Source organism: Chlorocebus sabaeus, chromosome 7, assembly GCF_047675955.1.
Source record: "Chlorocebus sabaeus isolate Y175 chromosome 7, mChlSab1.0.hap1, whole genome shotgun sequence".
Classification (NCBI taxonomy): domain Eukaryota; kingdom Metazoa; phylum Chordata; class Mammalia; order Primates; family Cercopithecidae; genus Chlorocebus; species Chlorocebus sabaeus.
The window spans coordinates 12,639,757-12,654,173 of NC_132910.1; the positions used below are offsets into that span (position 1 = coordinate 12,639,757).

Here is a 14,417-nt window from a genome sequence, read left to right on the forward strand (position 1 = left end):
GACACAGAGCCAGACCATATAATTTAGGCTCCTTCTGGGACCTACAAGATCTGCCCTCTGACCTCATCTTCCTCCCCTCCTCCCCTTGATCCCTGTGATTCCAGCCACACAGCCCCCTGGACCAGCTCCTTTCCTCTCAGGACCTTTGCACTTGCTAGTTCTCCTTAAAAAAACTTCCCTCAGCCTTGGCTTGGCTGCCTCTCCCTCACTCAAGTCTCTAGACTCATACATCACATTTTTCAAGGAGTCTTCCCTGACCAGCCAAGACAAGTCAGCCTAATTACCCTCTTCTGCAGGACTTACTTAATCTTCTTCATAGCACATGTCAACACCCACATCAGCGCATTTATCACTTTGTTATTTCACTTTGTCTGTATTTCTCCCCATTAGAATATAAGCTGCTCAAGGGGAATTACTTGTTTGCTGAAAGCTAAAATTGGCTCTGGCACATAGTTGGTGCTGAATAAACATATATTGACTGACTCCTTTTGGTCTTACTTTGAAAACCACATCTACCAGATTGCCTTTCTGTTATGTTGCTTTATTGGTAAAATATCTAGGACGACATCTACTATTCTCTTTTAAATGCTCACTAAAAGAATTAGAGTGGGGCTAGGCATGATGGCTCACACCTATAATCCTAGCACTTTGGGAGGTTGAGGCACAAGGATCACTTGAGCTCAGGGGTTCCAGACCAGCCTGGGCAACATAGTGAGACCCCTGTCTCTACAAAAAATTTTAAAAACTTGGGTGTGGTGGCACATGCCTGTAGTCATAGCTGCTCAGGTGGCTGAGGTGGGAGGATCACTTAAGCCCAGCAGGTTGACGCTGCAGTGAGCCATGATCATGCCGCTGCACTCCAGCCTGGATGACAGAGCAAAGCACTATCTAAAAAAAAATAAAAAAAATAATAAAAAAAAAAATAACACACATACCCACACACAAAACAAAACAATTAGGGTGGCCAGCTAACACCACTCTCAGTAGTCTTGAAAGTGTTCTGCATTGCACTGGTGCAGATTTGTTTCAGGTTCTAAGACTATGATTTTCTGCAGTGGTATTCCTTTTTTCTAAAGACCTTAAAAAATAAAACAAACCCAAACAATCCTAGCAATTACAGAAAGATCTGCCTTACTTCCATTTTTACATACCAAAAAACTGAGAATAAAGTCATTTGCCTGACAGTCACAAGTCACTTCAGTAAACTTAAGAGACTCTTCCAAGGGTTTCTGATTCCCAGAATGGTTTTCTTTCCTAATAGAATTCCATATCAAATCCTCAGTTTCCTTGAAACAGGGTGAAACTGGTCCCACCTCTTTTGGCAACAGGATCATTTTTTGAAAACCCAACTGGAATAGGGCACCAAGTTGGCACTGCAGTTGATGGTGGGGAATGTCAAGGATGAAGAAGGAGGGAAGCCATCGAAGGTTCCAGGCTCTGTGCTGAGTGCCATGACTTACCTGCTACTGCTCAACACAGCAAACGTACCAGTGAGGATGGCTATCTCCAGAATTCCCTAGCTCACCTTACTCTACCCAACTTCAAGTGCATCCCAACTTTAGTACTTTGGCATGTAATCTTCCCTTTACTGGAATATTCTTCTAGATCTTCACTTGGTTAACTCCTTATCAGTCAGGTTTCAGCTCAAATGTTCCTTCCTTAGAGAGAAGTTCACTGACTACCACAGGCAAAGTATCTTACTACCCCAACCCATAGTCATTCATTTTCTATGTTATTTTCTTCATAGCATTTAGCATGATCTGACATTATCTATTGACTAATTTATTGTTTGTCTCCCCTGATTAGCATAGAGCTCCGAGTTATTCACTGGGATCACTGCCTTGCTCACAGTAGGCATCCAAATATTTGTTGAATGAATAAGGCTCAGGAAGGTTGTCCCAACATCATAGAGTTTGGAGTGACGAGGCTGCGATTTGAATCCAGCTCCAAAACTGAACTCCAAAGCCCATGCTCTTGGTGCTCTACTCTTTTCCCCTTCTCCCTATCATGTAGCTAGGTCTCTCTTCCTGCCACAGACCACTCTTCCCAGATTCTCTTTTCCAGTGACTTTGGGCTATGCCCTGTAGAGGCAAAATAGCACCCTAGGAGCAGCCAGAAAGTGAGCTGAAGGATACCAAGGTAGTGATGGCTTACAGGACGGATGGGCAGTTCACTTCTTTGTCTTTCATAGCACAGACCCTCTAACTTGATCCTTGGGTGGGCGAGGTCTACAATTCTTGGAGTTGCAATCGCACTCAGGGTAGAAAGTGAAATCGGGGTTTGCATCTAGGGGAAAAAATAAAACAGTACTTGTAAGCATCAAATAATAAACACTATCTAGTTCAAGATTACGAAGTATGATTTGACCTCTGGGCCAGACTTCTCAACACTCCAGTAGAAAGGGTGGGAATCTTGCAGTAACCTATAATCACAGTTGAAAGGATCAATTTCTATCTTTCTCAAACTAGATTGCATGGATTCCAACGTGGCTTTTCAAGAACCTAACTGTTAAACTAAAGACATTGAGGCAATAGCAAATAATGTTACATACTGATTCAGAGATAAATGGTAATGCTGATTTGTGAACTGATAAACTCAGCTAGGAGGCCAGGCTCAGCCCCACCAAATGAGAATACTATAAAGCAGTGGTCCCCAACCTTTTGGACACCAGGGACCAGTTTCATGGAAGACAATTTTTCCATGGACAGTGTTGGAAAAAGGATGGTTTGGGGATGAAACTGTTCCAACTTGGATAATCAGCCATTACATTATCATAAGGAGAGCACAACCTAGACCCTTTGCATGCACAGTTAACAATAGGGTTCATGCTCCTATGAGAATCTAATGCCACTGCTGATCTGACAGGAGGTAGAACTCAGGTAGTAATGAGTAAATCACCTCCTGCTGTGCTGCCTGATTCCTAACAGGCCATGGACTGGTATTGGTCCACAGCCTGGGGACTGGGGATCCCCGCTATAAAGGATGACTTAGCTTTGTTCTTAATTATTTTTGCCCTTTGGGAATTGGGGCTTATATTATCACAAATCACCATGCTTAAAGTGAATTTAAGTGTCTCCCTTCTAACTGGAATAGATAAGAAAAAGAAGACAAAGCCAATAAGAAGAAAAGCAGAACCACACATCTCTCCACTAGACTCCCAAGTTATTCTTCACTATCTGAATTGTGGAAATTTGTCCAAATTATATGGTCTTCTATTTAAATTACTTGTATTCAAAATCAAAGCTTACCATAAAACTTTGAAGGAAAATATAATCAATAACTGGAAATAAAATGGGGCTTTAACTGTGGGTTAAAATTCCTTCCTGTGCTGTTTAATTGATGATGATTATGATGATGATTATGATGATACTAACAGTGACAGTGTTTCACATGTTTCGTGTATTAGTCTTGTGTATTAGTCAAATTCCTTCTTGTGCTGTTTAATTGATGATGAAGATTATGATGATGATAATACACGTTTTGTGTATTAGTCTATCCTTGTATTGCTATAAAGACCTACCTGAGATGGGGTAATTTGTAAAGAAAAGAGGGCTTGTTGGCTCATGGTTCTGCAGGATGTACAGGTGGCATGGCTGGGGAGGCCTCAGGAAATCTACAATCATGGTGGAAGGGCAAAGGGGAAGCACATCTTACATGGTGGGAACAGGAGAGAGCAAAAGGGAAGGTGCAACACACTTTTAACAACCAAGTCTCCTGAGAACTCACTCATTATCACAAGAACATCAAGGGGGAAATCCACCCTCATGATCCAATTACCTCCCACTAGGCCCCTCCTCCAACACTGGGGATTATAATTCTACATGAGATTTGGGTGGGGACACAAATCAAACCATAACATATTGAATCATTTATTCCTCACTTCGGGCATCATTTTTATTTCTAATTCTCTAAGACAGAAACCAAGGTATTATGAGATTCATTAATTTATTTAAGTTTACATAGTAAGAGGTAGAGAACATTCAAACTGAAGAGCCTACCTCTTTGTACAACACAACAAAGTACTAATTAAGCATTTTAAGCATTTTTAAGCATGAATAAAGCTTTCTCTCCTCTCAGGCTCTGGGAAAATGAAAGAAATATATGACAACCATTGCTTTCAATTAAAGCTTATGATCTAAAAAGACTTAATCATTTACTTATTCAATTTATTAAACAAACATTTCTTAGGCAATTATAGTATGTAAGACACAACAAGGAATAATAAGATACAGTTCCTTTCCTTAATGTAATTTTCCACTTAGAAAGAACCATAAGACTGGGTGTGGTGGATCATGCCTATGACATCAGTAGTTTGGGAGGCTGAGGTAAGGAGGATGGATTGAGCCCAAGAGTCTTTTCAAATAACTGTGGATATTCTTCCTTGATACTACGACTTGAAAAATGCTAGTTTCTTAAATGGTAGCTGCAAAAAGTACCATTTGAAACTACGTGAATGAACTTTTTATACTCCATTACCTTACAATCTATTTGCTTATCTTGCACATTGAATGAACCTTTTAGCCATGCATAATTTTGAACTTAATATCTAGTTTTCACACCAGGGATGCAGGAATGGTTTAACACATGCAAGTCAATAAATGTGATACATCACACAAAGAGAATTAAAAACAAAAATCACATGATCATCTCAATAGATGCAGAAAAAGCATCTGACAAACTCTCCAAAACTCTCCAAAATCCAGCAAACTCTCAGCAAAATCGGCAAACAAGGGACATAACTTAATGTAATAAGAGCCCTCTATGACAAACCCACAGCCAACATAATACTCAATGGGGAAAAGTTGAAAGCTCTCTGAGAACTGAAACAAGACAAGGAGGCCCACTCTCACCACTCCTCTTCAACATAGTACTGGAAGTCCTAGCCAACGCCATCAGGCAAGAGAAAGAAATAAAGGGTATCCAAATCAGTAAAGAGGAAGTCAAACTGTTACTGTTTGCACGACATGATCATTTACCTTGAAAACTCTAAAGACTCCTCCAGAAAGCTCCTAGAACTACTAAAAGAATTTGGCAAAGTTTCCAGATATAAAATTAATGTATACCGATCAGTAGTAGCTCTTCTATGCACCAACAGTGACCAAGCAGAGAAACAAATAAAAAACTCCACCACTTTTACAATAGCTGCAAAAAACAAAAGTAAATAAAATAAAAAATAAAAACACACACACACACACACAAACAAAAACAACAAAAAAAAACCCAACAACAACAATAAACCCTTAGAAACATACCTAACCAAGGAGTCAAAAGACCTCTACAAAGAAAACTACAAAACACTACTGAAAGAAATCATAGATGACACAAACAAATGGAAACACATCCCATGCTCATGGATGGGTAGAATCAATATTGTGAAAACGACCATACCACCAAAAGCAATCTACAAATTCAATGCAATCCCCATCAAAATAGCACCAGCATTATTCACAAAATTAGAAAAAACAATTCTAAAATTCATATGGAACCAAAAAGAGCCTGAATAGCCAAAGCAAGACTAAGCAAAAAGAACAAATCTGGAGACCTCACACTACCTGATTTCAAACTATACTATAAGGCCATAGTCACCAAAACAGTATGGTGCTGGTATAAAAATAGGCACACGGGCTGGGCACAGTGGCTCACACCTGTAATCCCAGCACTTTTGAAGGCCGAGGTGGGTGGATCACTTGAGGTCAGGAGTTCGAGACCAGCCTGGCCAACATGGTGAAACTCTGTCTCAACTAAAAATACAAAAATTAGCCAGGTGTGGTGGTGGGCGCCTGTAATCCCAACTACTCGGGAAGCTAAAGCAGGAGAATCACTTGAACCTGGGAGGCAGAGATTGCAGTGAGCTGAGATTGTGCCACTGCACTCCAGCCTGGGCAACAGAGCAAGACTCCATTTCAAAAAAAGAAAAAAAAGAAAAGAAAAAAAAAAAATAGGCACGTAGACCAATGGAAAAGAGTAGAGAACCCAGAAATAAGCCCAAATACTTGCAGCCAACTGATCTTCGACAAAGCAAACAAAAGCATAAAGTGGGGAAAGGACACCCTATTCAACAAATGGTGCTGGGATAATTGGCTAGCCAAAAGTAGGAGAATGAAACTGGATCCTCATCTCTCACCTTATACAAAAATCAACTCAAGATGGGTTAAGGACTTAAACCTAAGACCTGAAACTATTCTAGAAGATGGCCGGACACATTGGCTCACCCCTGTAATCCTGGCACTTGGGATGCTGTGGTGGGTGGATCACCTGAGGCTGGGAGTTCGAGACCGGCCTAACCCATATGAAGAAACACCATCTCTACTAAAAATACAAAATTAGCCTGGTGTGGTAGTGCATGCCTATAATCCCAGTTACTTGGGAGGCTGAGGAAGGAGAATTGCTTGAACCCGGAAGGCAGAGGTTGCAGTGAGCTGAGATCGCACCATTGCACTCCAGTCTGGGCAACAAGAGCAAAACTCCATCTCAAAAAAAAAAAAAAAAAATTCTAGAAGATGACACTGGAAAAACCCATCTAGACATTGGCTTAGGCAGGGATTTCATGACCAAGAACTCAAAAGCAAATGCAATAAAAACAAAGATAAATAGCTGGGACTTAATTAAACTAAAGAGCTTTTGCACAGCAAAAGAGCAGTCAGCAGAGTAGAGACAACCCACAGAGTGGGAGAAAATCTTCACAATCTGTACATCTGACAAAGGACTAATATCCAGAATCTACAACGAACTCAAATCAGTAAGAATTAAACAAACAATCCCACTAAAAGGTGGGCTAAGGACATGAACAGACAATTCTCAAAAGAAGATATACAAATGACCAACAAACATATGAAAAAATGCTCAACATTGCTAATGACCAAGGAAATGCAAATCAAAACTACAATGTGACACCAGCTTACTCCTGCAAAAATGGCCATAATCAAAAAATCAAAAAACAGCAGATGTTGGTGTGGATGCGGTGATCAGGGAACACTTCTACACTACTGGTGGGAATGTAAACTAGTACAGCCACTGTGGAAAACAGTGTGGACATTCCTTAAAGAACTAAAAGTAGAACTACCATTTGATCCAGCAATCCCACTGCTGGGTATTTACCCAGAGGAAAAGAAGTCCTTATTTGAAAAAGATACTTGCACATGCATGTTTTCAGCAGCACAATTCAGAATTGAAAAATCATGGAACCAACCCAAATGCCCATCAATCAACGAGTGGATGAAGAAATTGTGGTATATGTATAGGATGGAATACTACTCAGCCATAAAAAGGAATTAATTAACAGCATTTGCAGTGACCTGGATGAAACTGGAGACTATTATTCTAAGTAAAGTAACTCAAGAATGAAAAACCAAACATTGTATGTTCTCACTGATACGTGGGAGCTAAGCTATGAGGACACAAAGGCATAAGAATGATACAATGGACTTTGGGGACTTGGGGGGAAGAGTGGGAGGGGGGTGATGGATAAAAGACTACAAATATGGTGCAGTGTATACTGCTTGGGTGATGGGTGCACCAAAATCTCACAAATCACCACTAAAGAACTTACTCATGTAACCAAAAACTACCTGTACCTCAATAACTTATGGAAAAATCACAAAAAAAGAAAAATGTTGAATGAAGAAATCAATGAATCAATCAATCAATGGACCAAGGAAGAATGGATAAAGTACAATTGTTTTATGCACTGTAAAATGAGTAAGTTGAATGAAAATAAAATGTAAAAGGTAAATTTATAAAATAAACATTTTAGGTGCAGCTATGTAAAAAAGAATATTTAGGGCTCTTAAAATTAATTGTTAAAAACTGCTGGAATTATAAATAAAATAATAAAACTTGCAAGCCAAGCTTAAAAGCCTAAGAAAAATCAACTTTTAAATTTGAAAATTTAAAAATGAGACTATTGATTATAGCATACCTCTAAACAGTCTTTTCTGCATATAAAATCCATGCTCAAGGATACCTAAAAAGCTTACATCATTGGGTGTGGCAGTTTTTTTTAAGTGCCTATAAATTCTTTGACACTTCTCTCAATTGAGAGGTGGGGTTTGTATCCCTGCCCCCTTGAATCTGGCCAGACTTGTAACTACATCAATAAACAGAGCATGTCTACTATAACGTTATGTGACTTCTAAGGTCAAGCCATAAAAACCATGCAGCTTCCACTTGTTCTCTTGAAATATTCACCCTTGAGACACTCCATATTAGTATATTCCTTCTCAGAACAGCTCTCATGACAAGAAAGGTCTAAGCCACATGGAGAGACCATATGAAGGAACTCCTATAGATATTCTCAACTGAGTCTATCTAGCTTTTAAGTTATCCCAGCCTGGGCACCACACACAGGTATTATTGTGGACTGACTGTTTGCATCCCTCCAAAATTCACATGTTGAAGCCCACATCCCCAGTGATTGAATTAGGAGGTGGGGTGCTTTGGGTAGTAATTAGATTTGGATGAAGTCATGAGACTGGAGCCCCCATAATAGGATTAGTGTCATTATAAGAAAAGGAAGAGAGACCAGAGATCTTTCTCTCTTTCTCTCTGAGAACCTACAAAGAAGAGGTCATGTGAGTATACAGCAAAATCGTGGTTGTCTGCAAGTCAGGGAGTGGGTCCTCACCAAGAAGAGAATATGCCAGTATCTTAATCTTGAACTTCCCAGGCTCCAGAACTGTGAGTAATAAATGTCTTTTGTTTAATTTACTCAGACGATGGTTTTAGGTTACAGCAGCCCAGGCTGACTAAGACAAGTATAAAGGAGCCTCCAGATGATTCCAGTCCCCCACCATTTCAGACACCCAAGGCATTACAGATTTCTCAGCTGAGGCCCTAGAAATCATGGAGCAGAGAAGAGCCATACCTGCTTGCCCAGTCAGAATTTCTCAGTCATAAAATCCTTGAGCATAATAAAATCATTGTTGTTTTACACCACTAAGTTTGGGGATGGTTTGGCATAAAGCAACAGACACCTAGATGAGAACTTTAAGGCTGGGTTCTCTGTATTGGTTTTGGATTATCTGGAGTTTGTTTTCCAAACTGATTAGATTTAAAGGCATTAATGATCCTATTGCTAGTGGTGAAAAAAAATACACCATAGTCCATGGCATGCAGTGGCAAAACAGAAAGAAAGGCTTTGGGTGATGAAGCACCTGCTGCAAGCAAACATTTTAGTGAAATAAATAAGTACAGTAGGATTGCTTGGTTGCTTCTAAGTGAACTGAAGAACTTTGAGAAAAGAAAATGGTAATCTCAGGCCTTTAAAATACAACTGTAGGACAGGCACAGTGGCTCACACTTGTAATCCCAGCATTTTGGGAGGTCAAGGTGGGAGAATCGCTTGAGCCTAGGAGTTCAAGACCAGCCTAAACAACATATGGAAACTTTGTCTCTACAAAAAATGTAAAAATCAGCTGATTGTGGTGGCATGCACTTGTGGTCCCAACTATTCAGGCCAGAGTAGGAGGATCACTTGAGCCTGGAAGGTCAAAGCTGCAGTGAGCTGTGATCACATGACTGCATTCCAGCCTGGGTGACAGAGTGGGACCTTGTCTTTAAAAAATTAAAAAATAGGCCGGGCGCAGTGGCTCAAGCCTGTAATCCCAGCACTTTGGGAGGCCGAGACGGGCGGATCACGAGGTCAGAAGATCGAGACCATCCTGGCTAACACGGTGAAACCCCGTCTCTACTAAAAAAAAATACAAAAAACTAGCCAGGCAAGGTGGCAGGCGCCTGTAGTCCCAGCTACTCGGGAGGCTGAGGCAGGAGAATGGCGTAAACCCGGGAGGCGGAGCTTGCAGTGAGCTGAGATCCGGCCACTGCACTCCAGCCTGGGTGACAGAATGAGACTCCGTCTCAAAAAAAAACATTAAAAAAATAAAATTCCACGGTAATGTCCACATACAGAATCAGAAAGCTTCTATGACTTCCCTAAAATTTTGAAAGCCTTATCTTCTAACTGCATAGGGCTGAACATTCTGAAAACCAGACCCAGAATCTAATTTTGTGAGTGGGTGAGTTACAGTGAAAATTGAATTTCCAAATTTGAACAGTCTTTTATGCTAAAGTTAGGGCAATGATTGGAAAAGAGTGGGGCCTTGAACATTGGAATGGGGATATATGGGCAGATTCCAATGAAGCTGGGGACTTTAAACACCAAAATACTGCTAAGCCTCCCTTGCTATTAGAATCAATCTTTCCTCCATCTGAAGAGGTTAGACCCTCCCTGCCTAAAGAACCCATAGAGGCTTCCCCTATCATAGACATATTCCAGGGAACTGCTGACTTGCCCCTATTATATCTCATTGCTTCTAGATGTATAACCAGACTCAAGTCCCAGCTGCCATAACAGGCTTCCACAGGCTTCTCCACCAGTTCCCACAGTTGCTGAAGGGCTAATTCCTATAATAAATCCTGTATTCTACATCACCCATAGTGGTTCTGCTTCTCTGATGCAATCCTGACTGATACCTTAGGCATGGAGGAAAGAGTCAGAAAAGTTCATTTGATAAGAGGGAAAAATAAGTAGGAAGAAAGGAAAACATATCTAGAAAAAGAGGGTAGGTAGCATGTTACAAGTCAATCAGGAACTGTTTCTTCCACATGGGCACACTTACTTTTTTTGAAGGATGATAGTTTGGGTCTGTGCCTTTGGCTACTGAGAGTTGTAATATCCGGGGAGAAGGATCAGAGATTCGAAGAGAATCTCTTGCTGAGTTATCACTGAAGGGTCTATATGCAAATGGAAACATGAAATATTACAACTGTTGGATGGAGAAACAACAATTGGATTTTCCATTGCTAAGATCAACTTCTAATCAATTATATACACTGCTTCTATCTTAGGAACATCTATCTCACAGTAATGCTCTTTCTATCAGATTGTTGTTTCTTAAAATATTTTTACTCTGATCCACAGTAAGAAGTACATTTTTGCCAGCACAGTGGCTCATGTCTGTAATCCCAACAGACATCCCAACATATTTGTAATCCCTCTGCCTTGAGAGGTGGAGGTGGGAGGATTGCTTGAGGCCTAGAGTTTGAGACCAGTCAGGCAAATATGGTGAGATCCTGTCTCTACAAAAATTAAAAAATTAGCCAGGTGTGGTGGCATGTACCTGTAGTCCCAGCTACTTGCAAGGCTGAGGCGGGAGGATCACTTGAGCCCAAGAGGTCAAGGCTGCAGTGAGTCAAGATTGCACCGCTGCACTCCAGCCTGGGTGACAAAGAGAGACCCCAGTCTCAAAAAAAACCCAGTATATTTTATATTGTGATACAGTACATGCAAATGTGTGTTTGTGTATCTGAAACGAAAATTATTATGAAATAATACCCTATACAATGCATTCCAGTTTTTAAATTTTAATTTAATGTCATTATGAAAAAAACTGGAACTGATTTTATGATCTGTTATAAATGAGTTGTGACCTGCATTATGAAAAACACTTCATTTTATACCAATTCCTCCTCTTAAATCTCTGAAATAAAAATTCCAGCCACCCTCTGCAATGGTCAGTCTCCTCTGCAGTATGATTTGAGATAGTGCTGGTCATAATTGCCAGCCACTTGGCCAATTTTCATAGGCTGTTCCCCACATATTTCTTTCCCTAATCAAAAACCTACCAATTAAATGACAAACTTACGAGCCTAATATGGAAAATGTTTTTTCTCAAATAAAAACAGGATTACTCTCCAGGGGTAGGCTATTAGTTTGGGTTTTGTTTTTTTGCTGAGATACAATCAACATACCATAAAATTTACCCTTTTAAAGTATACAATTCAGTGGTTTCTAAAATATTCACAAAGATATGCAACCATCACCACTATCTAATTTCAGAATCCTGGGAACCAATAATCTACTTTCAGTCTCTATGGATTTGGATCTATGGATTGGCCTATTCTGGAATTTCTTTTTTTTTTTTTTTCAGATGGAGTCTTGTTCTGTCACCCAGGCTGGAGTGCAGTAGCACTATCTGGGCTCACTGCAACCTCCGCCTCCTGGGTTCGAGCGATTCTTCTGCCTCAGCCTCCCAAGTAGTTCGGATTACAGGCACATGCCACCATGCCTGGCTAATTTTTGTATTTTTTAGTAGAGATGGGGTTTCACCATGTTGGCCAGGCTGTTCTCGAACTCCTGACCTCAAGTGATCTGCCCACCTCAGCCTCCCAAAGTGCTGGGATTACAGGTGTGAGCCACCGCACCAGGCCAGGAATTTCAAATACATAGACTCATACAAATATGTAGCCTTTTGTGTCTACCTTCCTTCACTTAGCATGTTTAGAAGATTCATATATCAATACTTCTTTCTTTTTTATGGCTGAATAATATTCCATTGTATGATTGCCACATTTTGTTTATCTATTCATCATCCATTGACGAACATTTGAATTGCTGCCAGTTTTTGGCTATTATGAATAATGCTGCTAGGAATATTTGTGTACCAGTTTTGTGTGAACGTATGTTTTTAATTATCTTGAGTACATGTCTAGGAGTCTAATTGCTGGCTCATATGATAACTCCATATTTAACATTTTGAGGCACTGAAAAACTGTTTTCTTTATCAGTTGCACTATTCTACATTCCCACCAGAAATGTATAAGGGTTTCAATTTTTCCACATCCTCAACGATATGCTATTGTTTTGCTGATTTATTATTTCTTATCATCATCCTTACCATTCTTGTAAGTGTGAACTGGTGTCTCACTGTGATTTTCATTTGCATTTCCAGGAAGGCAAATGACGCTCAGCATCTTTTCATATGCTTCTTGTCTATTTGTATATCTTTTTTGGGTAAATGTCTATTTAAATCCTTTGCCCATTTAAAAAATTGGGTTGTCTTTTATGGTACAGTTTTCAGGATTATTTTTATATATTTTGAATATTAGTCCCTGATCAGATATATAGTTTTCAAAAATTTTCTCCTATTTTGTGGGTTGTCTTTTCACTCTCTTGGTAGTGTGCTTTAATGCATAAAAGTTACTTTTGGCTGGGCGCCGTGGCTCACGCCTGTAATCCCAACACTTTGGGAGGCTGAGGCGGGCAAATCACAAGGTCAGGAGATCAAGACCATCCTGGCTACCATGGTGAAACCCCGTCTCTACTGAAAATGCAAAAAAAAAAAAAAAAAAAAAAATTAGCCCGGTGTGGTGGCAGGCGCCTGTAGTCCCAGCTACTTGGGAGGCTGAGGCAAGAGAATGGTGTGAACCCAGGAGGGGAGCTTGCAGTGAGCCAAGATCGTACCACTGCACTCCAGCCTGGGTGACAGAGCAAGACTCTGTCTCAAAAAAAAAAAAAAAAAGTTACTGCTTTAGGCAGTTGTCTTTTATGTCAGGTTGAAGAAAAAGAGTTACAAACAAAAATATATACATATTTACATTTTAATGTAATTATAATGTACTATATAAAATGTGCTACATTCTATATTTACCTATGTAGTTAACTCTTTTTGTGCCCTTTATTTGGATTTGAGCTATTGTCAAATGTCTTTTTTTTGTTTTTTTTGAGACACGGTCTCACTCTGTCACCAGGCTGGAATGCAGTAACACAGTCAATGGAGCTTCAACCTCCCAGGCTCAAGCAATTTCTCCTGCCTCAGCCTCCCGAGTAGCTGGGACCACAGGCATTCACCTCTACACCCCACTAAATTTTTTATTTTTAGTAGAGATGAGATCTCACTGTACTGCCCAGGCTAACTGTCCTTTCACTTTAGCCTGAAGGACTTTCTTTATTATTTCTCATAAAGCAGGTCTGCCAGCAATGAACTCTCTCAATATTTGCTTATCTGGGAATACTGTAATTTCCCCTTCAGTTATGAAGGATAATTTTGCTAAAAAGAGTATTATTAGCTTACAGTCTTTTTCCTTCAGTGCTTTATTTTATTTATGTATTTATTTTGAGACAGAGTCTCACTCTCTAGCTCAGGCTGGAGCGTAGTGGTGCAATCTCTGCTCACTGCAACCTCCACCTCCCTTTTTAATGGACTAACTCTTTTATGATATAAAATGACCTTTCTCTGTCTCCAGTAACAATGTTTGTCATAAAGTCTATATTGTCTGATATCAGTTTGGCCAATCCTGGTCTTTTTTGGTTGGTGTGCATGGTATATCTTTTTCCATTTTTTTACTTTCAATCTATTTGTGTCTATTTTTTTACTTTCAGTCTATTCTTGTGCCTCAGCCTCTTGAGTAGCTGGGATTACAGGCATGAGCTACCACTTCTGGCTAATTTTTGTATTTTTTGTAGAGATGAGGTTTTACCATGTTGGCCAGGCTGGTCTCAAACTCCTGACTTCAGATGATACACCCACCTTGGCCTCCCAAAGTGCTGAGATTACAGGTGTGAGCCACTACACCTGGACAATCCTTCAGTGCTTTAAATATGGCATACCACTGCCTTCTGGCCTTCATGGTTTCTGATA

The 14,417-nt window shown here is 40.0% G+C and overlaps 1 protein-coding gene across 1 annotated transcript in view; it reads right to left on the reverse strand.

The window, feature by feature from the left end:
- SPMAP2L (sperm microtubule associated protein 2 like) overlaps nucleotides 1–14,417 on the reverse strand; it is an 83,054-nt gene that overhangs the window by 5,817 nt on the left and 62,820 nt on the right. Inside the window, exons 6-7 of the mRNA XM_007998621.3 lie at nucleotides 10,617–10,731; nucleotides 2,155–2,286 (exon numbers count right to left, since the gene is read on the reverse strand). Of these exons, the coding sequence (XP_007996812.3) occupies nucleotides 2,155–2,286; nucleotides 10,617–10,731 (247 nt within the window). The remainder of the gene's footprint in view (nucleotides 1–2,154; nucleotides 2,287–10,616; nucleotides 10,732–14,417) is intronic.